The following is a 27,102-nucleotide window of genomic DNA, read 5'->3' as shown; positions in this document are numbered from 1 at the left end:
ATCACTTTGATTAATTGGTAGTATATCCTAATGTATATATTAATTAAGCACTTTTTCAAAATATGTATGTACTTAGAGAAATTACTCCATTAATGATGAACGATGATGAGATACAATAATGAGGAACGATGATTAAATTAGTATACAGTGTCGGAAATTAATATATAGCATGTGCATTATCAATGCACCAAAGTTTTTTAGTTGCACATGTCAAGATCATTTCTATCAGAATATAGAATCAGGATATGGCAGCCTGACCCAATTAAGACCACCCAATTGCCCAATTTCTCGCAGTGCACGCAAATGATGATCGCCTTGGGCGCGTCTCGTTAGTGGACACACATTTATGCGACCGATCAGAGGCGCAGATCGCTGCAGACAACCCAGTACAAAAAGTGTCGGCGTGGCGACCACAGCATTCGTTCTAAAAAAAAAGAGTCCATAGGTCGCGTGTCCCCATCTCTTTTGGACTTCGAATCCAACGCGAGTGTGTGCTCCAAAGTGGCCAAGATTGCGGAACACGAGGATATCAGTGAAAATCCGTTCGCTGTAAGTGCGCTGGATTTGTAGTCACGTAGATTTGGCTAACCGTTTGGCTTTCGTTACACTGCACTTCATTTTCGAATTACTATTATTTGTATTTTTTTTGGAATTGCAATTGCCCAGTTAGAGTTCCGCATTTTCGGTTTGCCCCACGACCTTGGGCGCTTTTCACGCTTCGTTTGGCCGCCAGCCGTGTGTGTTTGTCTATCGATGATATCACGGCTGGGTCATTAAGACCCGGTTAAGTGCGACATTTCTGTTTGCCATTTGCCGTTTGCCTTCCGCCGATAACTAACTTAAGTTGCTAAACGCCGTTCCCAGAGTCATTAACACCCCGTTAAAGTCCAGGGCAAATCACGGGATCTCCGCCACACTGGTGGCCCCAGCAAAGTTTCATAATATTTATCTGGCACGATCATAATATGCATACGCGATGTACTACAAACATCTATATTATATTTGTACATATATGGTTTAAAAATAAACATTGTAAATATTTACATTGGAAATCTATAAAGAGCAACTCGCCGTTTTCCACCCATAATTCTCTTGCTCGCCGTTCACACGGTTTTTGGTTTATTATTACCAATTTTCCCGTTTTCCCTTAGAGAAATAGTAATAATTGCTTTCAATAAATGAATAACTCATAACATATCTGTTTCTGGCTGCCGCTTTCATGTTTATGAGCTGATAATGAGCTCGTAAACAGTCCCATTCCGGTTGTCTCTGCTTAGAAGCCATGCAAACTGAACCGATCTCGTTGGAAATGACGATCCCTGGATGCTCTTGCAGCATCGCAAGTTCACTGCCATCCAGGGGTAAAGTCATCCACTGATAGTGCCAATGATCGATAGCGAGTTCCGTCACAGTTTCCAAACAGCTGTGCAATATTTGCATGCCTATAGAAACCTACAGTCCAACTTCATTGAAATATATATGTATATTTTCCTAAATTTATATGTATTCAAAAATATAGAGCTGTGATATAGGCAGTGACTGAACCTTATGATTAATGCATATTTGAGCAGCTGTGCTCAGGCAATTGCTATGTACTCCTCAATTCGAGTGTTGTTTCAACATTTAAGCTCGAGAATATCTTGACCCCACGGCGTATGAGCAATGTGTCATTTTTGGGCACCTCACCTGAACATTTTGAGCGATCCGCGACAGCTGCCTAATTAAAGTTATCGAAGATTCCGCAGCTTCTTCGCCGTCTGGCAGCGTTTTTGAGTGCAGCCAACGGGGCGGATGGTCGATCGGTAAAAATAGCTCATACGCAATGTGGGCACACGAACGCACTGGCACTTCTTTCTTGTCATCCCATGTGCAACCGGGTTGAATGACTCGCGACTAAATATATAACACTTGCGATTTGCCCAGTTTATGTAATAGCCATTCCTGCGTTGATCTCAGCTAATGCAGGGCACTTCAGAATTGGATGTTTTCGAGATCTCATGGGTGCTGCTCATTAGGGCGCATTGATAAACAGAGATGGGGAAACGTGTTTGGTCAAGTGTTTTCTTCCTAATCATTCGCTTGCGATGGCACAGTTCTTTCTTCAGCACAACACATACGCCCATTGAAAACACTCGCTGCGCCAGAAGATCTATATTTTATGCCGGCTGTTGCCGTTGACAAAGAGCGAACGAGCATCGAAATCGATGAAAATAAATAAAAAAAAAATAAAAAGAAACTCAGCTGAACAAATGGCAATCCCAGAACGAGGCGAGATTTCAAAATTTTTGGTTTAAAAACAACTGGCAAGAGAGGGAATACCGCTCTCAACTTTTCTCTCAGCGACTTGTTTTTGGCTTTCGCTTTTATTTTTTTTTTTTTGGCAGCATTTTGATCGTTGGAGCGCCGCACAAAACTCAATATTGTTTGGGATTCCGTGGCGAGACGATCGTCGAAAAAGTCGCGCGCGCTACTAAAATAAATTCAAGCAATATATTATTGGAAGAACAAAAAATAACACACATCATTATAATCCACTAAAAAGTTAAGATATATAAATATACAGATGAGGAAAGCGAATACAAAGTAAACACATTTTATTGCTGGATAATTTGAGTGTGCACAAGAGTGACAAGTGTGCTAACACAAATAATACACAATCAAGTGCTGGCAAATAGAGCTGCAACTAGGCCAAAGTTGATTTGAAACAAAATATTACTCATACGCCACCGCCACCGGCACCGCATTCATTCCCACACCTCAGTTATCAGTTCTTGAATGAGCCCAATGAGTGGACTGCGCCAACAGCTGAAGGTGAGTACTGTGCTTCTTATCGACGGGATAACTCGATTCATATGAGCCCTAATTCCCAGATGATCTTGTGTGTATTTAGCCAAAAAAAACCTGCTTGCATTTGCATAAATATTTACCTAATCGCTTTTCAATGGTGGCAACAAATTTCTTTCTCCGTCTGCCAGACACTAAAGCTGCCCGCGTTGTATATACAATTTGTTTTTATTTCGTTTATGATGAGCAAATATTAAATCCCTCTCTCGCGGACAGGCTATAAATAATTTTAATAACAATATTGGTACTAAACTGCGGCAATTCGCTTGTCAGGGTCGCCAGGGAACCTGTAAATTGCCAGATCGTATTGGTTAGTAGTCAAATATTTAGATTAACCCATTACACGAGCGAATAAATAATGCTACAGGTTTATTTTCGGAGTCGAGCAAATTTAAACAATTAATGGTGTTAGTGCTTAACAGAATAAATACAAATTTCGCCATTCAATTGTTTAAGAAGTATATGGTAATGGCTTTTTTGTAATCCCTTTGTTAATGAAAAAAAGTAAAATAATTTATATATTTATATTCTTTGTTCAAATGAATCTATTCAACTTTCCTTGCCACAACGAAGTATTATTTTGAATGATCGAATATTAAATTTCTGCACGTTTGCCAAAGTGTTTCCCAGAAAATATATTTTTAATAGGAAGTCAACAAACTTGCCCCAATTGTGTGGAACAGTCGGCGATATATTTTATCCAGATCTGAGCAGACGAAAATAAATTTGAAAGCGTAAAGTTGCTTCACAACAGTGCATTCTGTCTTTCCTAAGTCATAAAATGCGTCGCTGTCGCAGCCCATAACTTTGTAGCCAAAACACATCATTAAAAAGTACAGACGGGCATCCATAAAAGGCATATAGCTATATATATAACATAGGTATATATAGATGTAGATATCTGGAAAATCGACTTTCGCGGAGGGGCATCATAATGGTTTCTTAATGTGCCCGTTCAGGATTTTTGGCATACAAAATGCGCTTCAGTGCTTTCGAAGGCATTAAAAACGCGATTGTTTATCGACATAGACTTACGTATGTATATCTACTTGGCCAATATAAACACTGGCGATTATTAACTTTTTCCTTACCTTTTCGTATTCTATATATTTCAATATGATGCGTGCCCACTATGCTCATTTTTATGTGTGGTCCAAAGTATGATACTTGTTTATTCGAATTCATTTATTGACGACACAAATATTATTTCACCTAGATTTATACAAACAAGCCGCAAATTTATGATGTTCGCTGAGCTCTGTGGAGCATAACAAATTTTCGGAAATTCCTGAACAAGTGTCAAAGAAAAATGCCATTAAATGAGCTTTAAACGCCGTTCTGCGAAAATTTATTAATTTGTTTACATTGTATGCTTCTTGGCACGTGAGCAATGCCACACTCTGCATTTATTATCTTGCTTTAAGCCAATAAAGCAGCAGTTGGCTAAGGCAACTAACCTGGGACAAGGTTTTACATGGTTGCCGTTTGGGCCATCAGTTATATTTTACTTATTAATTAAAGTGTTGCTGTGAATTTCGCATAGTATTACAAAAATAAATAAAAACGTATTTGTAAGAAAAACAATAGATTTATTAACTGAACTAACACAATTTTTTTAACTAAAATAAATTAATATATAATAAGGAATAGGTCATGCTTTAATTGAAGTGTAATCAACTTCTAGCCTCTGCACACGATTTAAATGAATTTTAAATCAATGTGAAATGGGAAGTATTGGAATCTGTTTCGTATATTTGCGTAAACACTTTCACCGCATTTGCTGTTTTATTTTAGCAATTAATCAAAAATAGTTGAAATGCCTGCCGTTCAGTACGTAATTTAGAAATAAATTGGGAAATAAATAAATGGGAGGCACGAACACTGTGGCCAGCTAGATTCCCAGTCAAGATGCCTCATATTTGGCCTAAATGAGGGTTTGATGTTTTCGAATTGGTCTTAAAGAGCCAACTAAATGCATTTAAAATTCTTTTTGGCTAACTTAGGGTGCTCGGAATTCCTCGAATGAAAATAGATTGAAAAAACAACAAATGCAAGTGGGTGCTAAAATAAACAAAGAACAACGTAATAAACAAAAATGTCAAAAATAAAAAAAACCTTAGACGAAATGTAAAAATATCTATTTAGCCCAAACCCCAAATACCTTTTTGATTTTCCACGCAGCTAAAGAGTATGCTACACTTTTCTTCACACCTCTGCCCATATATTTCCCTAGTTCTTTGTATTAGACTTTTACTTAGTATACTTAATGTTTTATTTGCTTAATGTTTTGTTTTTCAGATGCTGGGCACAGCATTGCTGGGCAAACGGGCCACCAAGGTAAAGACGAAATTATTTATTTTGACTGCTCGGTATTTATTTGATTTTTCACTTTCGTTTCGGTTTTTTGCCTTCTCATTTCACAGTCTGTCAAAAAGAAACCATTTACGGAGGTGGAAATCAAAGGTAAGTAACCAAATCAAACCGCAAATCAACAGACAAATTGTTTATTTACAAACAAGACGCACAGTGACCTCTGTGCTTCTGCGAAAAACTCAACAAAATATGGGTTAATACACGCAGCTATCTAGTATTTGATTCTTCATAATTACAGTCAATTTATGTGGTAAGATAAATAGCGAGCTCTGCCATTTCTTGGCCAAGCCCACGCTGCGTATACACAATCTCGATTTGCACACTATCGGAGTGTAAAACAATATGGCTCGTGCCCATGGAAAAATATTTATGTTTGCTGTGTTTTGATATGAAATAATAAGGATGATTAGGCATATTTAACATTTCAAATGTTGTGTTTAGATTACACTTTTGTGTGCAACCATTTGTTAGAGTTTAAAGCCAAAGTTCATGTAACAACAGGTCTAGAAATTATTTGTACATTGCTGTTCATGTAAATTTAGACCGCCTTTTGCATGTCAGCCCATTTATTCTTGGGACAGGTGCACTGCCACCTCAAGATGGATGTATACCCACTTGTACACAATACTGGGGCTATTTTTGTATCTTGCATTTGTAGACCCTCTGAAAAGCAGCTTAATCTAATCACGATAGCCATAATCGAGTTGAAATTTAATTAACGCGCCTCTTTTTCCTTCGTCCGATAGTAGAAATCAACGGAATCGCAGTAGAGGGAGTATAGAGGGCAGCAGATAGCCGACACCCTCACATCACGTGCCCAATTAACGCGAAAATAAAGTTTCCAGTGAGAGGAAAACAATAAAAAAGTGGAGCAGCAACGATATACCTGCCAACACGGCTTTTAATTTTGGCTCTGCGAGTTTTGCAGCCAAAAGTGTTTACCACCGAAAGACGAATCAGATAAGAGGCTGATCCCACACCACTTCAGTTTCAGTGACACATTTCACCGGCTGACAGGCCAAACAAGTCATATTTAAATCGGCGCCAGGCACTTTCATTTGACATTGCCCTCAGCTGTTGATCTCTGCCAAATATTTGGGCTTAAAAAGCAGCACGAAATCATATACAATATGAGTCATTTAATGAGAAATGTTTATCGGTGCATCGCAGCTACTTCAAACTAGACAACCATACAAGTGACACCTTTTCAAATACTATTATTAACCAAGTATCTCATAGGAACATAGAAGATACTTTTGGGGCTAAGGCCCCACTACGATTGTCTTGCTCCTGTAATCAGAGAACTGAAATCAAGATAAAGTTGATGGGAGTAGCAATAATGCGAGCAATACGACTGAGAGAGTAAATACAATTACGACATATAGACTAGCACTTAATCAGTCGGAATCAGACAAACCATCCCAGTTTCAGATACCCTCGTTCATATAAAAATAAACCCACCCACAAAGCAGATTTGGGCACTGCCATCCGGCTGATAAGTCGGTTAGTTATCTGCGGGGAGCGGCGGGTGCTATCACCCAAATGAAATATAATACAATATAGCAAAAGTCGGTTGGGTTCTGCGTACTGGGTTCTGGTTAGTTCGTTTCACTTCAGGCCATTATCTTGGGAGTTTTCGTAGATAAATCGCTCGGTAACGCGGCATTCCTGCAGCATTATTATTTTTCGCGCCCTCGCAGAGTATCGCCAGCTTATGTAGCGGTCGGAAGTGCCCCTCGAGTGTCTCTCTGCAGCCGTGATTGATTGATTGATTGATCACTTGCTTGAATCACTGATAAACTGATAGTGCCTTTTCGCTTGTGCCGTTTCGAAAGTCTACAAAACCGAACCAGTTCTACCTGGCAAATTAGCGTCTTTTCGCTTCGGAAATATGAGCAAAGATGATAAGTGTGAGTATAAGCTGGTGCCCAGTCTTGGCCAAAAAGCGAACTTTGGCCAATAGCCAGCGCTATCAGTGGTAGTGCGAGTACGAATGCGAGTACGAGTAGTAATCGCGACAAGAGAATATTACTAATTTGCAAACACCAATCAACTCGCGCAGAAACACGGCACTGTCAATTTGTCGCCACACTCGTAAAACTAATTAAACGAATGTCAGCAGCCACGTAGGGCCCCGAAACACTGCGAGAAATATTAGGGACTAATGTTTTGATTTATGACTCATCGTGAGAAGATATACGCTTATATTGAAACCAAAAATCTTACAAATAAACACAACAATAAATATTAAAGTATGAGTGAAAAGAATACTAATAAGATAACTAAGTATAAAAAACCTAATTTTCTTTAGCTATAACAAATGTGGATAATTATGTTTAAAAATTATAAATGTTTTGCATCTGTGTCTTAAAATCCTTGAGACTTTAATAGCCCGATTTCTCTCAGTGTATTGCCCCGGTCCCTTAATATATCTGTCTGTTATCGCCCGGAAAAATTATCTCACTGTGTGCTTGTGTATTTGGCAAGTAGGCGGTTGGCAGTTAATTTGTTGCCACTTTGCCGCTGATGAAACCTGACACTCAAAGGAGGTTTTGTTTTGTTTTTTTTTGCGAGTTTTTATTTATTTGTACTTTCTTATTTTTTTTTTTGTGCTACACGCCTGCACTTTGATTTATGGTTACGCAACGTTGGCAGTTTTTTAGGCTTCGTCCACAAAATTCTCGGCTTGCTACACGACTTGAGTTATGAGTAGCCAGGCAATTAGCCAAAAAAAATAAACCAAGAAGTGAAAAGTGAAAAATGAGAGTTTTAAAATTTCAATTTTACCTTCATGTGATTTATTTAGGTCGTTTAATTTTTGGAAATTTGTCAAGAAATATATGTACATACAAAAATTCGCTCTGTTCAATAACATAATTTGCTAAGCTAGCACTTTATTGTCATTCAATTTGCACATTTATGCATTGAAAAATTTGAAAATGCATACAAATCGCTAATTTGGTCACGTATCAATATCAGAATGAGATAAAAAAGTGTTTTTTGTAGTCTGCTGCTGTGCGTATCGAAGTCCTTGACCCCCAAACGCCCACCACCCTCTTTTAAAACCCCCTTTAAAACCTCCTTTAAAAAACCCCCTTTAAAAACCCAACTACCCACCCCTTTTTCAACCCATTTAAAAGCTCTTCTCGGGAGCACGTTTTGCATATGAAAGATTTTGACGATACCAGTGGCCCTCGGATTGATTTTTGCATATTAATGCAGGACATTGGTTCGGACTTCAAATGCATCCACTTTCAGTGTTGTGTGTGGGGAAGCTCTCTGGCCTTCGATTTCTTGACGGCCCATAAAAAAGAATGGCCGCAGATAAAAAGCATTGGGTGCTGCGCATCTATATTACCAATCACCTCGTAAAAGCGCCCATTTATGATGCGTTTTTATATGAAACATGAGAAATAATTGAAATACAATCTCCCAACGCATTTCATTTTAGTAAAAAGTTAAAGAATTTTTTAGCAAACCTTTATGAAATGTTATACAGTTTAACAAACACTCTAACTGTCCTTTGTATGCTTAAGTCTTATCTGCCTTGCTTTCTGAAAGTAATCACTTATTGAAATCAGGCACCTTGTTCGATTTAAGCCCACTGTGCGTGGGTGGCGCCCTCTGGCGTCGGCACGTGACTTCGTTTGCGTACTTCCCACGATTTTTTTCGTAGGCGTTCGTGTTGCTTTTGGATCCTTCTAGTTAGTTACATCGCGCCTAATACAATTTACGCCTTCTGCAAAAGTTGCTCTTTTTGCGACGCAGTTCTCTTTTCAGATATTAAATCGTTTTATACTATATTCTAAACGTTAACATAGAGGCCATCGTCCTGTAATAAAACTGCACATATTGTGAGCTCTATTCATTCATCTGAGTCTGAGTTTACAGATTGCTACTGGCTTGCATTTCACTCTGTTGGCCGCCCAAAAGTTTTCCCAATTAATTTTCATTAAAAAGTTGTTTGCATTGCATGGGGTTGAACAAACTGGTGAATGGAGAGGAAAATCGGTGGACAGAACAAAGGGAGAAAGTAGTGAAATTCGAAACGGTAGACAGGTCTCTGTTAAAGGATTGCAGCTCATTTGTCGGAAGGGAAACCCGATGCCGAAATTTGTTTTAAAGTTCCTTCAACCCGTCTTTGTTAAACAGGAAGATTCTGCGGCCAAGAGGTCAAGTTAAATTCTCTTCCTTTCTTGTCTTGTATTTTTTCTTTATTTTCTAATAATAAAGCCCTTTGGGGTTTGAAACAAAGTGTCTCTTAAAATATGCTTTAAAAACATTACTTCCGAATTTAAATCATTCTTATATGATAAAACATAAAAATTTGTTTGATAATCCCATTAAGCTAAAAATACATTTAGCCAAAAGAATCACTACGTTTGAATGAAGTAAGCCAATTTAATGATGAAACGTAATAAATCTGGCTCATACGCTACGTAAGATGACAATGCGATTTAATTGCGATTACATAAAAATGCAGCGATACCGTTGCATAAACCTTACGGATAAGACCTCTACCTCTCTCTGTTCCTCGCGTTCGTAGACTCACCCAAATGCCGTTGCCTGCGATAACAACAACAATCCGTTTTCGTTCATTTTGTTTTGTTCGCCATATTCGCTGAGCCAAACAAACGGTCTTCGCTGCCTTAAGTGTGAGTGAGATGGCGTGCCAAAGAGAGACTCTGTCGGCTTTTCCACGAATCCAGGCAAAAGAATAGAGAGAGAGAGAGCGCTTCGGAAATTCCCCTTAAAGACCACCAATACCATTGCACAAGGCGCATCTGCGTTTTGTTGTTGTCACTCCAATTGCACGCTGCGTTTAGTTGTTGCTAACGTTTTAGTTGGAGCAAGGCCACTGGAAAGATTCTTATAAGATTCCATTTAGAAGGGACTTCCCCGAGTACAGGGCGTATGCGTAATATTTTGTCTTGCAAATATGGGTTACTAAAGGGCCAACAAAATATTAATTTTAATATAAACATCTTATTTATGATTTTATATTATTTGTATGATAAATTTTTTATGTTTTATAATTTTTAATGCTTTGGAATTATTAAGAAATCTATAGTAAATATTCCGAAAACATGGAATACCCAACTGAGCGTACAAACTTATCAAATTTCATTTGAAAAATACGCGCAAAAAGCCTTAAAAGTCCTTCAAACGAAAAGCGAACGCCGTCACGTGAATGCTAAGACGAAAGGGAAAACACTAAAAAACATTCCGACACACTCTCTCACCCTCTCTCCTTTCGCTTTCTCCGCGACGAAGAACGTTATGAAAACAGAGGCAGCAACAAAAACAGAGAAGAATTCGCTGTTTGCTGGCAGCAATGAATGAAATTTCACCGAAGCCAGCGAATCCCGAAGTCTCGGCGATCCGAAGCATCTTCGGCTAACGGGACTCGCTGGGGGGCGCACACACGAACCTACTGCCAATGGGGCTGCCATTCATGGGGTTCCGTTTTAGAGCGCTCAGTTTCAGTTTCGAAGTCGCCGCGAACAGAAAGTCGCGACGGATTGAAATTAACTAACAATTTAACCGAACTTTCGGTGCGCTATCTCGCTATCTCTAATCTTTCACTAACTTTTCGCTATCGGTTCTTTAAATTTCTTGGCCAGAGCAGCTGCTTCCCCAATTCAAAAGGTTACAAATTATGAGAGCTATCTCACCCCTTGTTTTGGTTTGATTACTTGCCACTGATGGAAGACCACGCCGCCAAATCATTTGAACCCAGTGCGCGTAATTGAAGCGTAACTCGCGGCCTTGAAGTGCCCGTCTATAAGTCATCTAGTTAGCGCGGAAAGTTAAGAGCCAAGCAACTAAAACCAGGACATTCAGTAGCCCCCCAAAAGGAAAGGAGTGGTTATGTCACTGACTTCGACTAACTGGCGGCATTATCATTTGTCTAATTGTACATATATTCGCAATTAAAAGTCAAGAAATTGTATAGGGAAAGATACGGGTTACGAATGATATCAAAAACATGATTCAGGGTGAATCAATACCCTTAAAGCTAAATGTCACGAAGGGGGTGTCTTGTTATCAATATGTAGAAAGCCGCGAAAGAGCCTTTGTAACTGAAGTTAATGAGAAACAAGAATTATAAAATCATTTTAAGGGATTAGAGGTAGTTGAGAGTAATTAGTTACGCATAATAATTATATACTTTTAAGACCTGCTCGTATTAAACCACATAAAATCCATTCAGCTTAATTTGCCATCATATTTCTCTTGCTCGTGGCATACAACTTTCAATTTGCATCAAGCCAGACGTATATTTATTGGCCTTAAGAGAAATGGCTGTCAGGCTGCATAATTATTGAAACATCAAGTCTGGGAAAACTCAGCGAGTGACGGGCGATAAATTGAGGAAAGCCGACAAGTGTCGACGCTATGTGGGGAAAACAGAAAAAGGAACAAAAAGGAAAATATAATGCACCCTGTCCCTGAGCTATTGCCACTTTGACCTTATTCAGTTGTGATTTTAGTAATTAATTGCCATTCAAACATCAAACCAAATCAATGGGGTCAATTGTAGTTGTGTGCTGCTCGGCCAAGATCAAAAATAATCCAACACTTGTTCCCAACCAATTTTCCTATTCATTGTTTAAGTAGTGAAAACTAAACAAATCGCTGGCGTTACTCATACGCCCCGTTAGCAGAGACACAAATAAGTGCACACATCACACATCCGCAAAGCAGCAAAAAGTTATAATTGCCGGAGAGCAAAAAGAAACATTAAGCTAATAACAAACAAACGAGTGTCGAAAATAACACAAAACACTAAATCTATAAATACTATATAGATATAAGCAAAGAACAGAAAACAACTGAAATGGATCACAAAGAAATCGCAAGTCAAGTGCGAGGTGAGCTAAGTATGGAAAATAATTTATTCTCTTATTTCGCACACTTTTTCTTGATACCCTTAAATTAAGATAATCCAAACCACGTTTAAGTTAAAACTAACAAGGGGGAAATACAAACTTGCTGTGCATCATAAATTCAATCTACACTTTTTGTTCACTACTTGGTTTTTACCACTGCAATTAACTCGCTCACACATGCCTATGATAGTGCTAAGCGAGCACATGATGTTGATAGGGGCAATTATCGCCGAAAACTAATATGCATGAGTACAATATTTAAAAAAGAAATTAGAGCAGGGGAAATTTAGCAAAACAGAGTCGTGTGTCATGCCAAATCAAGCACCCACTCACCAAAGGAATACAAACAAAAGCACAATCAAACGCAATCAGCGAAATTTCAAATCTAATCAACACGATAACTTTCTGTTGTGTTGTGTTCTTTTATTCTTGCCTCTTTTTTCTGCTCATTTGCTGTGAATAACATGCACCACAGTATCTTATCTTTGCGACCCGGCAACAAAGTCCATGATTATTTCATGTTTCCATTATAATTACTTCGATTTGCCTTTAGGACTTCAGTCAGAGGACTATCAACAGCTTGAAGCTGATAGCGCAGTGTGACCATGCCCATTTAATTTCATCTTAATTAATAAAGTGACCATGCGCCTTGCATATTTCCATTAATTAGGTGCTTATTAGTGCTGATTATTCAATATAAGCAATCAATTCAGTTTCAGAACTCCACTTGGTTTTTCCTTCTTACCCATTTTTCACATAATAGTTGTGCGTTTTCTGTTGTCTTGTCGCAGCTTTATTATTCAACTTTTTAGAGTCCCTCACAGTTTACCCGTGTATGTAGGTGACAAATAGAGGCTCTTGAATACACCCACGCCCACTTGAATTTGACACGTTTGAAGTGTTGAAAAGCCCGCGTAAAATGTTCAAGCCGCGTCCTTTGTGCTGGATAATTTGATTTCAGAGCGAGCAAGGAAGGGGATTAATAATGCTTAACGTCGGGGATATAAATAACCATGGAAAATCCAAAAACAAAGGGCAAACATGGGAATTCCAATTAGAAAACATTTACTTTGAAGATTTGCCCATGTCGGCTGTTATATTGTTTGCCACAAAGTTGCTAAAGACGATTGAATAATTTTAAATAAAAGACATCGATGGGAAATACTTGGTTTTGCTTGGAAAATCTGTTGAATACAATTTGCTTAAGTGATTTAAGTAAAGCAAGAAATCCGTTACCGCGATAAAACCGCGAAAGCCCGAAATGAAATGTAACACTTCCCTTTTTTCAGTTACTTTTCATGGTCCCAGTGGTTTAAAATCGAGCAATTTTCCCCTCAGCATTTTATTTCGCTTCGCAAGTCCTTCGTCAATAAATGTGAGTGTGGGATTGAAAAAGTTTTCGGAGCTAAAAAACTTTTCGCCTTTAAGCGTTCTTTACGACGGCAGCCACAGTGTGCAAGTGCAATTTATTGGGGTTCCTCTGTGCGCTGTGCGAAAAGTGTTGTCAAGTTTTTGTTGCCAACTCAATTACACTGGTCCCCGAAAACGAGGCACTCGGGAGGAACCAAAGGCATATTAAAGGCTCTGTCGAGGGAGCGATGCAATGCAATTATCAAGTTCAATGACAAGACTGGCATAAGCGACAAACCCAAACAGACAAGGGCAAACAACAAATCTTTCTGCCCCTTTCCCCTCGTTGCAAAAGGAACTTTAATTGCTCAAGTGCAGTGGAAAATGGAGGGTGTGGAGGGGGTGGCATTCCCCTAACTCGCATTTGGTAGCCCAGGAATAATGGCGAATTCCAAGGGAACTGGGAGCCCCAAGCTGTCGGCTCAATTAGTTACAGCGACACTTACAGATGGCCAACTTTCTGCCACATTGCACAGCGACTTTGTCATGGAAATGTCGCGTTCAACTGATGGAACCTGAAGTTTGTCTTTGTTCCGATTTAATAAGGCAATTATAAAACTTTCGCTAATTACTAGTACCAACTTGGCTTACATCTTTGTAGAATGCCGGGGGGGAAAGTCCTGCGGGTTTGGTAAACTGCACTAGAAAGTTTGTTTATAATATAATATATAATAGAAAATAAACAAAACAAAACACTTTGATTAAGTTGCATAATATTTAAATATTTTCTCTTTATTTTTAAATGATGAGAAATGTCTGGCTTTTGAGTAAATTGATGCATACTTTAAACCCCTTAAAAATGCCTTATAAATTTTTCGCAATTTTCTTACTCTTTGCTTTGAGTTTATGTTGATTAGCATATCTCATTTTTGCCAAATTTGAATTTAAACCGCCACAGACATCAATCCGCTGCCAGTGGCACAAAAGCAGCAGCAACAGACCAATTTGAATTCGTTTGGGCATCGAAATCTATATGGCATATACCATTATATATACGAGGATATCTGGCGAGAAGGCGGCGACAGCAACTTAACTAGATGCCAATCAAATGCGCCGCTCCATGGGTTAACCTCAATATGTTCCAATGGCCCGACACCTGTCATTCCCTCCATTCCGCATTCCCTTCGCAGCTGCAGACACTGTGCGCTGAAATATTGGTGTCAATGTGTCAATATTTGAAGTATAAACACGTGTGCAATTACAAACTATACAAGTACGCCGGCTCAAGTGTGTGTGTTTGTGTGTGTGTGTGTGGTCGTATTAACAAAAGCTACGGCAACGGAAGTGCTCTACAAGCGCCGGAAAACGGAAAACGGGGCAAAATGGAAAAGGGGGGCGTAAAAAGGGGCGTGGCCTGGCAGAAAAGCCGCTTTGCCCAAAGCAATTTACTTGCAATTTTCGCATATCTTCTTTCGCTATTCCAGATTGTTCCTTTTTGCATAGGAAACACGCCAGCAACGGCTGTCCTTAAAGGATAATATTACTTTTTGCCCTCATTTCGCTTTCTAAGTTCTTGTACATAGCAACAATAAATAGGTTTTGAATGATAACTAAAGAATAGTCGTAAAAAACCTCTAAGAATCTGTATTACCAACTAATATACATATTTTCAATCGGCGTTTTCGCCATAACTTGGCCAAAAATGAACGCACAGCGAAAATAAAGACAGTTTTGTGCTGCTAATAAACATAGCTAACTATGTCTGTCCCTACTTTTCCGGTTTTCGCAAAAAAAAAATTCAACAAATTTTTGCATTTTTGATCAACCATCATGATCACCATCATCAAAATTTGCGAAAAATGGCAAAAAATTAAATGTTCCATTATTGGGCACAGGTGAATATTCTGAATAGGAAATTTTGTTACGAATTCAAAGAGGTATGGCATTCCACTTTTGGACAACTAGTTTTACTGCTATCGAAAAAAAACGGATTATTTTTTATCAAAAAATCGAAAAATTGTAAAAAATCTAATATATTCCATTGGCCATATTCTACTGTACTGAGGTATATAAAAGGAGTCTCTTTTAGATACTTTTAAGCAGAGATATGCAAATGTTTGGAAATTGCCGTCTGGGCTGGGCTGTTCCAGAAACTTTTCAGCCTATAAACTTTGATAAAAGCCATCATCAATGTGCTCCCAGTCTGGGGTGTCATGCGAATCGCTGTAATTTGCCTGCCCTCCTCCATTACCGCATTTAGCAAGGCAAGTTGCATAGCCGATTGCACGCAAAGTTATGCGCGATTGGAAAAATTATAAGTTTTGGCTAAGCGGCCATATTTATGGCCGCCTTCTGGCGGGCCAACTGCATGTTTGATCGATTTGGCATTGGGGCGTTTGGCGTCTGGGGGCTTTTGGCCAGATTTGATGGCCCCCAAGGCATTGACTGGGGTCTTGGCTGCCGGCACTTGGCGTGCCGCAAAGAAGGCCATCGCAAGGCCTTAATTATTGTGCAAGGACCCCGCTCGAAGAGCCACCAAACTTCTGGCCAACGGAGCCACCAACAGCCAACGGAGCACCAGCAGCCACAAAATCCCGAATGAGCCTTTAAGCCCGAGTAATTTCCGTCTTAGCCTGGAAGCATGCAGCGATTACTTTTTGTTTGCTCAGCGGGAAAACCAGAAAATTCCCCCAGACGATAAACATTTTTCAATGCCTCTTTTTTTCTCGCGCGTTCCATAATTTCTACAAATGCAGTAACAAACGAAAACAGGCACGCAAGTTTTTCCCCAAAAAAAACAAATCACGCATTTCTATAGAGAAAACCAAAAACATTTTACGACTTTGGGTTTCTTAGGGTTTGCCCTACTTTTTTCTATATAATTGTTTCATGGCACAAATTTGCGTTTCGGAATTGTGAGAACTTAAGACGCCATTCATTTCCAGCTGATATGTAAATACTTATGTGGCCAGAGTAGTTTGTTGTGGCTAACACGGCGCATACGCAATTTTTTTCTCGGCAAAAGCAGAAACGAAAGTGGTTAGGGCTTGGGCTAAGCTCTTAATGGCCTAAAATGGATTAAACAAGTGTTGAAGAACACATTTTACTTTTATGAAACTAAAATGTGTTTATAGATTATGCATAGAATAATGTGTTACTTTAAAGGGTTTTTTGGAATGCATCTCGCCTTTAAAACCATATTACACTATTCTTGATTAGCTTGATTATTTTCTAAAATATTTTCTCTACCTTTTGCAGATCTACGCACAGCATTCGATCTACTAGACAGAAATCGCGACGGTCGCGTCACCGCCAACGAGCTGCAGTTTATGCTGAAGAATCTGGGCATAAACGTGAGTGACGAACTCATACACGATCTCATACGTGAGGCGAGCCACTCAGGTGAGTGCCACTCGAAGGACCACTTCAGTGGTTCCCTTTTAGCCTGGCCAACAACCTGTGGACGCAAACGTGCAACAGTTTGGCCCCATGAAAGTGTTTGTTTGTTCGTGTCTGCCCTTTAATAATTCACGACGCTCGATGGCATTTGAAATGCCAACGGGGAGCGTTAATTAAACCCACCGAGGGATGTCGATTGGCCTTTAATCAAGTTCAGACCTCTATGTAAACAAACTATGTGCGGGTTGAAAAACTTGGCTATTCGTTTCGATTTCCCAAAGGTAAACAAAGTGCCACAAATATGGTTTTTCGTGCTCGCATTAAAGAGTTCGCAACAAGACCAAATAAGTATGCTATGAATTTAATTGAATGGCAGTAATGGTAATAGTAACTGGCATGATACTGGTATTACAACTAAAAAGTTATGACTTATATTGCATTTGGTTATGAAGTATATAACAACCAGGGAATTTCATTTAAACAAGTTTAATGCCCACTGGGCAATTCGCTTTAAGCCACTGCTGTCTCTCGGGAGCGAAAGTTTTTCTCATTCAATTTACTTGTTAGGAAATGCATTTTTTTATATATACAAGTATATAGAGAAGAAGGACTTCCTTCGTCCGAGAAAAGTGCAAGGATAAGAACGGAGGGTGGTCAGTACGCCTGCTATGCATGCAATTTGTGTTATTTATATTTCATTCATCAGTTTCGCCCGGCTGCGCATATTAAAATTAAATTAGGCCAACCTGGCAGAAAATTGAATTTCCTGCATTAAAATGCAGTTGTTGTCCGTGAACGCAATCTGCTCACATCCATAATGTACTTATCCTTAAATAGACATCAATATATTTCGAGTCTGCACTGAAGAAAGTGGTTTTATATAAAGCCAATTTGTATTCACTCGACAAATAATTAAAAGGCTATTATTGTAGATACTAATTACATTGAGCGCTTAATAAATAAAGTAAGTGTTGATAAATTGAGTAAATGAATATAGTTCGCCAGCCTTTTGTTTGCATATATTAAAGATAGTGTGCGTGCTGTCAAAAGCCCATTAGTGTCGCTTTTGTTTGGCCAAAACTGTCAATTGAGTTTGGGTTAATCGCTTCACAGGTAATTTAAATATTTGTCCACTGCATTAGGAGCTCTTATCGCTGGTCTGCAGTTTGCATCGGTTATGCTGTAAACAGAAACGCGGTCACGTTCTGGGGAAAAGAGGAGTATGGGGTTTTTCACAGGAATTGGTGTGCAGACTAGTGACATTTATCATATAAAAGCAGGCAACTGTTGCTGACAGCCCTTCACACAGCAGCTACTACGCAGGGGTTCTGTGGCAATGGCGCCGGTTTTGAAGCCTGCCACCAGCAGACGAGTGCTGCACACACCCGTCCTTGCCACATGTTTGCCGACCTCTGGGCAACCTGTAAGTTGTAAGTTGACAGCGCACCACACACTCGCAGCACAGACTGCGACATGTGCCAGCCAGACAAAAGAAAGGGCCACTGGCTGCTGCCGAAATTCAATGGAAACTGTAGAGAAAACCGATCTGAAACTCGCTGCTTTCCACAAATTTGTGTCATGTTTGCAACGCACCAGGAAATCACCAAGGGGTGTTCAAAAATATGCAGCAGTATATGTGATTCATAAAACTGAAACATAGTGACTGAAACAATGCAGTTATCTGTCTGCATAGTTTCAGTCACTTTTAATGCAAAAGTGCTTCATTTTAAAATTATTAAAACCTTTTTAAAGCTTTTCTGATTTAAGGTGCCCATTTGAGCAGGTCCTTGAACCCCATTAAAGGCCAGCAAATCAACATAAAAGGGCAGAAGTAACCACAAAAGGCGAGAGACAAAGCCACACTCGACTGTGTTTTAGCTTTCGCTACTCACTTGGCCAGCACTTCCATTGGGACGCGTTCAAGCCAGTTGAATGTGGCTTAAAGCGTGCACTTTATGGCTTCATTGACATGCCACGGGATTCAGTGACACTCTCCAGAGAGAGAGAGAGAAAGGTGTCCTGGAAAATGGGGCATCAAGACGCTGATTTAGCCATTCCTTTTCCATTGCTAAGTGACCACCTGGCGGAGCTTTTCTCCAACTTATTTATGCGTTGAATGAGGCACGCGAGCCACAGTTTTATATTTTTTTGCCATTTTCCTCGCTGCTCAGCTCCGTTTTTCCACCTATTTTATTGGGGGTCAATTGCCGCTTCACGTTGGTTGTCATTTCAAAATTGTTTCACTTAGGCAGCCAAATTAATTGCCACCGGGAGTTGGGGCTGCTTTTAGGCGCTAAATCCACATAAACGGCAGCTGTAAGCCATTAAGTTGCCTATTAGCCAAGTTGTTAAGTGTCAAAGCCAAACCCGCGGGGAAACTCTACCTCTCTCTCACTCTCTGTGTATCTTTGCCATGTGAAATTAGTTTGCCGTGGCCAAAAACCACAACCACTGGGCTTTCGCATTAGCAGCAACTGTCGTGGCAATTGCACAACCACCCAGCCAACAGAAAAACCAAACGCCGAATCCAAAATAACCTTGGTGCACTTTGGCCATAATCGAATTTCAGTGAGTAGGACCCCTGGCCGAAATTTACATAACCAAGGGCCAAAAAAAGGAAGCCGGGAGCCAAATTAAATACAGCTTAAAATGCCAGCAGTGAAAATGCCTTGAAAATTGCCAAGCAAGCGGAATGAAAATGGCTGGCAACCAATAAAATTCACCCAAAAATGGTCGAAACTAAGTTCAAAGTTCGTTGAGTCGCTCAAATGCGTTGCCTTGAACTGCATTCCTTGGTCGAAAAATGAAAATGAAAATACCCCATTACCAGCAGACGTTGCACATACGCAACGTTGGCCCTTTGTAGTGATTTAATTAATGGCCCCAAACTGCAAGGTAATTTATTGGCCATCAAAGCCAGTCGCTCATGGCTGCCTGCCTGTGTGTATTAGTCAGCATTTATTGCCAGCTTTACAACTCCAAATGTAGGCAAACATCGTCTCACAGCAAAGCAACAATCTAACAAGGATGTTGATACCATTCCCACACACACATACAGTCCAAATCCCCACGGCGAACTTCCGTTTCCGTTCGCTTTGTGGCATGAGGTCACCTGCTATAGTATAGTATAGTGTAGTATGCCACCTACAAGCGGCAGCCACATTTGCCAATAATTGATTACACTTTGCCATGAAGTTGTTGCCACACACCTCAGCGATTCTCTCCACAGGATCCCCCCATCAGCCCAACCTGAAAACCACGGAGCTGCACTGGCAGACCGCAGTGGCCATTTGTTATGCCGGCTGTCATTGGGTGTCTGTCAGCGAGGGTGGCCTATAAACCAAAGGGATCTGTGATTGAAATGGAGCCATCCAAAAAGGACGCAGTCACAGTCGGGTTCAGATTGCTAGTGCAGCACAACTAAATTTCGAGTTAATGGAACATTCGCTGATTGTGCAACTCAAGTGCTTGTGTTTTGCATTTTGGAAAGCTTTCCTCTTTCTCCATCGATCAATGCCTTGAAATGCAACCAACTGCAGGTCAAGCTTGAAAATTCATTGCCTGCCTAACGAGGCAAGTGCGCACAGACATGTGTATGTATGTGGCAGAAGTCGCTCCACAGGATACGCTCCTGCTGTATGCAGGACATTACCGAAATGTGCGACAAACAGTCGCGGCCAGAAACGCCCTCGCCTTCGTTTTTATGGCCCAGAAAAATAAGGACGCAAAAAAGGAAGAAGGACGACAAAACGATGACAATGGCGGCAACGTCAACACCAACATACACATAACCAAGCCATTTTCATTATCCTTGGACTTGTCCTTTTCGCAGGCTGACACAGACATTGGCGCAGATAGAGGCAGAGCCGGAGATAATGTGCATTTGGTTTTCGCATTTAAAAAGGACTAAGAGGAAACAGCTGAAAGGAAGGCCTCTCAAGCATGAGGCTTGGCCCTTGAGAAGGAGCAGAAAGCCTGCAAAACCTGCAGTCCTTAAAGATGATGACAAACAGATTTGATCCTGCATACCCTGTGTTTGGGAAGGGCCATATATTATATATGGGTCACATAAATGGGATATGCTTTTGGTAGTACATCTTACTCAACTTAAAACTTAAGTTTCGAAAGTGCCACAGATATAACGTGAGACTATGAAACTGTTTTTGAAGGTGCTAGAAAGTATGCCAATAAAATATATTTTAACTAAAAAAAATGGGTATAAAAATTAATTTCTAACATACTATTAAAATAGTTCTTTTTTAAATAACACTGTTAATTTAATTTATGTTTACACAAAACACATCATCTATTCTAACAAGTCTTATTCAACTACAAGTAGTACGAAAGCCGCTAAGCGCAAATGAAAATATTTTCGAAGCCGCGCCGACACACAGAAATGTCACACAGATGTCAGAGCGACAAGAAAAGCAGGAAAAGCTGGAAAAACTGCGGCAGGAAAATGGAGGCAAATAGAGGCGAATGGCGAATGGCGAATGGTGCGGGTAGGGGAGGTGAAGGACAATAATGGGTCATGTATATGGCACGTCGGGTGGCAACATATGAGCAAATACCCAAAGCAATCATCGTGATATGTTGATATGTTGACGATGGAGCAATATTTGTATTCCGCAAGAGAGTTGAGTGTGGATCTTTGTTTTGTTAGCTGGCCTCGGGCCAAGGAACTCATTGGGTGCAGTTGTCTAATTGATGCGGATTCGGATTAGGATTCGGATTCGGTTGTTTGACCCCTAATGCGTTTTTGATGCCAACTGACTGACAACGAATGGTTTCTACGGAGCCAAAGTGTCAGCGGCACTCTTGGTAATCATCACTATACCAAATCACTTTGGCTATCTTCGCTAGAAAATTAAACGAGGAGCCACTTAAATTCTGCTTGAAATATATTTCGATATAAAAATATCCTAAAAATAGGCAGAACCTTTTCATTCTGTAAATAATGTTGTTATCTAAATGCAGCCTTTTTTTTTCAAGCACATAACTTTGTTATTCCAAATTAGGCCTTCTTTTAAGTCACATAAATTATTTAAGTTAAGAAATCCATCCCACGACACATAAAAAGTCCGCGACTTGAGTTCTTTAGTGCCATTTGATTTAATAAGATTATATATAACTTTCAAGCTTATTTCATTCCTTTCAGCTGGCGAATAAATTAGCAATTCTAATTATTTGCAGTTTGGCCAAACAAATTAGATATAAAAAAGCAAATGATATACCAACTGCTCCTTTTTTTTATGCTTGTTGGCTTTCGCCACCAAATTTATGCGGATTTATGTGGACTATCGCAGATTTCGACTTCGCTTTCGTTGCCATTCACACTTGTTTTTCTCTTAATATTTTTCTTATTATCTTTGCTGAAGGTCAAGGCCGAAAAGCAGAGCGCAAAAGGTTTTCCGGACGCAGTATCTTCTGCGCTTAATTATAAAAGTTTCAGCGGCAGATAAAGTCGAGTCCTTCCCACAGAGAACATTCACTTGCAGCATTTGGCTTAGGATTTTCCCTTGGCTTTGGTTTTGATTTTCGTTTTCCTGTTGTACTGTTTTCCTGCCTATTCTACTTGTAGTCTATTTTTTTGTTGAATGTTGAATGTTAATGGTCGGCGAGATCTCAGCCGGAAATGCCTGTGACAATGCCACCACCTGGGCGCACTGGGATTGGCGCCTGGTAGGAAGCCTGCCGAGCATGTCCTGCCAACAAAGGATGTCCTCGTTGCTAGGGATTGCTGGGGCTGTGTGAACACTTTCCAACAATGAAAATGCATTTTTCTTTCGCAGCTCGGAAAAGTGTTTTGTGCAAAATGTTTCCAGCAGCGCTTGCACGGAAAATGTTGATGTTTTGGCTAAGCATTTGTGGAATTTCAGATTTAGAAAATGCCATAGGGTTTCCATGGCTAAGAGATTTATTACGTATATTTTTTCGAGTGAGCTCAGTTACTGGAGTTACTGTTGCACTTGCTTACCATCGGTATATATATATAAGTCCAGAGTTGTCCTTGCAATACATTTCTCAAGCAAACAACCTTCTCTGCTCCCTTTCGATTCGCAGGCAATGGCTTAATCAACGAGGCCGAGTTCCTGCAATGGGTGGGCAGGATTCAGGCGCTGCGGGATGAGCAGCATTCACATGAGGACAGCAAGGACAGCAAGCCGGTGGACGAGGCCGATGATGTCACCGAGGACTTGATAGCCGCATTTAGGTACATATACTTGTATTAAGCACTATATGCATATGCATTATTCCTTTCGGAGCCGTTGGTTAATCGCCACACTCACATTCACTCACCCTGCAGAGTATTCGATCGGGATGGCAATGGGTTCATAACGCGCGACGAGCTGCAGACCGCCATGGAGATGATTGGGGAGCCCTTGAACGAGCAGCAGCTGGAGCAGCTGCTGGTCATCGCGGACTTGGACCAGGACGGGCGCATCAATTACGAGGGTGAGTACAGACGCAGTCACAGCCACAGCAACAGCCGCAGACAAAGGACACGGGACAAAGGACACTGCTGACGCAGGCGTTCGCATGGAAGGACATGCGTTGCACATTAGGGCTTCCACTCGAAATTTGAGTCAATTATGTTCTAAAGTTTTAATATGCAAAGAGTAGCTAGTTCACTAAGTTAAACTTTAATCCTATAAACTTTATCCTTAAAGATTCTGGAAATGAGTTAAATGTTTCCTAGAGAACAATTATACCTAAGTTGTCATATTTTATGCTGTTTCAGAATCGTTTTAAAGCTAAAGTCCTGTTGCTTTATTTCTGAGTCTGAGTGCCAATCAAGCGCTCGCATAAAATATGGCAAACTCATGTCAATATTTGCCAAACGCACCGAAAAGCGTACTATGCGCCCATAAATCAGCTAGACAAATAAGGCGACAACCAAGTTTATTAACCTCGAGTAACAGCAACAGGAGTTCACCTATTGCACCCCAAGGTTTATTTGTTTGTTTACTCGTAAAGTTTTTTATACCGGCTACTCGCGACTTTGCTGGGTTTATTCGGTTTTCGTAGATTGAGTTAAGTGCTGAAGAAGTAGAAGTGGAATTTTATGTTGTACGCAGTAACTGAAACGGGTCATCAATTTCGGAGCTAAAACTCGAAAAACTTGGAATCTATCAGAAAGCATTTAGTTGTTAAAAGTACGTTTTGTTTACTCGTGGTAATAGCTGTGGTAAATCTAAAGTTTTTAGGACATGTATAGTTCTTACACATCTTTCGGGTATATCTACTAGTATAAAGAAAAAAAGACCCAAAATGAATTGGAAAAAGGCAGCACCTCAGCTCAGAATCCACCCACTTATTATTGTGCACTAATGGCAAAAAAAAGGACAGCGCAGAATTCCCTTGCGTGGCATAAAATTGGCTTAATAAACTTAAACTAATACGGGGACATGCTCGAATACAGTGTCCTCTTTGTACTTATTTCTCTTCTTTTTTGTTTCTTTGCGGCAAAAGGTGTGTGTGTTTGCCCGGCCAGTGGAATGCCTTGTATCATTAGGTTCATATGCCATCGCCTCGCTAGTTGATACTTTGACCTTGTAACGCATTGACATGCCAGCGCCACCTCCCAACCTCCCAACCTTTCAACCACCCACTTCGCCCACAAAAAGTCCGCCCAGTTCAGCAAAGTTCGAAGGGCTCGACCCGCAGCCCGCACTTGTTTGCTGGCATCTGCAATTTATTTACTCATTTCGCTGCTGCTGTTGCTTTTGCCTTAACGCTATTTACTTTGCACCGGCATCGACAACGGCCCACATTGCGTATACGTTATACGTTATACGGCATACAGCATACGCAACGTTGTCCGTTCCACTTTCTGCTGACACTGCAGTGATGTGGGGCCCAGAGAATGATGTGGAGCACTTGAGAATGGGTCGATTGGTCGGCGCAACACGTACAACGCCCCCAAAACACAAAAAACGTAGTTTCGCCCATCGAAGGCGTGATTACCCGAGGCGACAGCTTATATAGTTTGTATATCTCATGTGCAAAATGTTTTTGCCTCCGTGGACACAACTGTCAAGGGAAATGGTGCTTCTCCTGCATGTCAGGTTTATTCCATTTAACTTTAGCACCAAATTGGCGTGCTTACTTATAGAATAGGAACAAATTTGTGTTTTCAAAACCTTATAAGCTTGGGAAATCATTTTGGAAATGAAATCTCAAAAGTGGTTTTCTTTTAACCAAAGCATAATTTTTAATGAACTCTTTGCCGTTTTCTCGCTTTTATTTCAGAATTCACGAGACTTTTGCTCTAAGCAGATTTACGCCCATCGAGGAGGCATGGTCAACCCCAAAACCCTGGAAATTTCGAGCGGAATGCAGCCCGAGTTGCCCCATTCAGCATAATTGTTAAGCTATTAAGAATATACTCAGACATGCAGAAAATAATAATGCAACAAAATGTGCAGAGCGTAATTGTTTGAAATTTTATACAACAATAAAACTTATTTATACAAGGGTATGAAAAAAGTGCAAGGCAGGCCACACACACACATACACCCATAATGTTTTAGTTTCATCACAACCACACACACACAACATATTCATATGTAAATTAGTTTCAAAGTTTTGTCGATTGTAAAAAAGTGAATTATTCATTTTTCGTATGATGCAAGTGAATTCTTCATGTGAAAAATGAAAATGAAAACTGTTTAGACTAATTTTTGTAGACGTTTTGCGACGGAAATGATTTAAATCACTCAGAGACACAGACACACAAAACATTTACATCTAACATATAAAATGCATATTCGGATAAGTCTGAGCGCGTGAGTGATATTGTGTTTAGGGTGCTGCGAGAATGAAGAGCAGACATGTGGAAAAATTACCAATAAAAATAAAATAAAAATATATCCAGATTCGAGGAATGTCAGCAGGTGGATTCATATATTTGTATTTTATTGTAGTTATGCTGCTTTCGATGTATGCGCGTTTCAAATACCCCAAAACAAACAAAAAATTGTTTCAAATTTGTTAGAATAAGCAAATAAATGTTAACAATTTATATAAGAAACGAAAACATTTAATATCAGTTGGGAAGTTACTCGGTAGAGCTGCTAAGACATCGATATTTTAATAAATACATAAACTACTTAATGAATAATTAAAACAAAAATTACCACTATTTTTTAGGCAACCGAAAATAATAACAATTTTTGGTCTCGATGTTTTTTCAGCTCTATAATATAGAAATTTAAGCCAGAGGAGCAACAACTATATTAAAAGTTGATTGATATAAATTATCATTAGCCAACAAACAGAAAAGAACATTTCAGAGTTCTTAGATTTAAAAGTTTATTGATAATTAATTTAAATTGAATTATTGTTTATTTTCGGTTCCTTTTTGATTAATTTTGCAAAATTCAGTCCATTGCATATTGCCGTCCCATAGATAATTCAACAAAAAAATACAAAATTAGTTTTGATAACAATTACAACTCATCGATTTGAGGTATTGCGGTTTCAAATAATAAGTTTTAATTAGTTTATTGCCCTTTTTTGATACAAATTTAGAAAAGTTGAAATGAAAACAGAAAATACAGTTTAAACAATGTATAACAAAAGTGCTCTTTTGAAAAATCAGTGAAACGAGAATTCAAATATATATTTACATTTAAAACACTATAAGGATAACAGTTGCGTGGAGTAAATATAATCAGGTCAAAGGTACAAATAGCAAAATGGGTAAACAGATGGAAAGCAAACCGAAAACCACAACTTTTGTATGGTATTTACAACAGGACTGCAAATGCAAAGCTACTTAAAACCTAATCAAAAATCGAAGACCGAATCAAATTAAACTTTAGCCCAAAACATTGAATATACCCAATATATGTATGTATGTACTTCAATGCAAGTAGTTTTTTATGACCTCTTAATGTGCTTACCAACTATATGCAGGACTATATACCTACCCAACAATATTACTATACTACGTATATACACGATTACTGTTTATGTTTATGGTCAAACTACATACTTAATATTATCTTCTATATGTATAGATACTGGAAAACACACACAAAACAACTAAGACACTATCTGTATGCGTACTTAAAGTGGTAGATAATTGGTTTAGGTATTAAAGATTTCATAATTTATAAATGCGATTTCGAGTCGGAAAACGAGAAGTGGCATAATAAATAACGGTACACGAACGCTCAACAAATGTTTTATTACTAATAGTAGGCTGTACCATTTCCCGTGTCAGTTGGCAATCCAG

At 39.5% G+C, this 27,102-nt stretch overlaps 1 protein-coding gene across 8 annotated transcripts; it reads left to right on the top strand.

The window, feature by feature from the left end:
• The first annotated feature begins 532 nt into the window (after window positions 1-532).
• LOC6532867 (calcium-binding protein E63-1) lies at window positions 533-27,044 on the top strand. 8 transcript variants are annotated; one of them, XM_015194181.3, is made up of 7 exons: window positions 533-549; window positions 5,143-5,181; window positions 5,268-5,307; window positions 16,719-16,862; window positions 22,923-23,073; window positions 23,167-23,315; window positions 25,113-27,044. In XM_015194181.3, the coding sequence occupies exons 2-7, from the start codon at window positions 5,143-5,145 to the stop codon at window positions 25,133-25,135; spliced, it is 546 nt and encodes a 181-aa protein (XP_015049667.1). In that variant the 5' UTR covers window positions 533-549; the 3' UTR covers window positions 25,136-27,044. The 8 variants fall into 8 exon arrangements, with proteins under 8 accessions (XP_015049667.1, XP_002093603.1, XP_015049669.1 ...); XM_002093567.4 differs by lacking the exon at window positions 533-549 and adding an exon at window positions 2,433-2,811; XM_039374474.2 differs by lacking the exons at window positions 533-549; window positions 5,143-5,181; window positions 5,268-5,307 and adding exons at window positions 10,697-10,866; window positions 11,839-12,101.
• Window positions 27,045-27,102: the final 58 nt, after the last annotated feature.

The sequence above is a fragment of the Drosophila yakuba genome, chromosome 3L, assembly GCF_016746365.2.
Source record: "Drosophila yakuba strain Tai18E2 chromosome 3L, Prin_Dyak_Tai18E2_2.1, whole genome shotgun sequence".
Lineage (NCBI taxonomy): Eukaryota > Metazoa > Arthropoda > Insecta > Diptera > Drosophilidae > Drosophila > Drosophila yakuba.
This window is presented reverse-complemented; position numbering and strand designations above follow the sequence as displayed.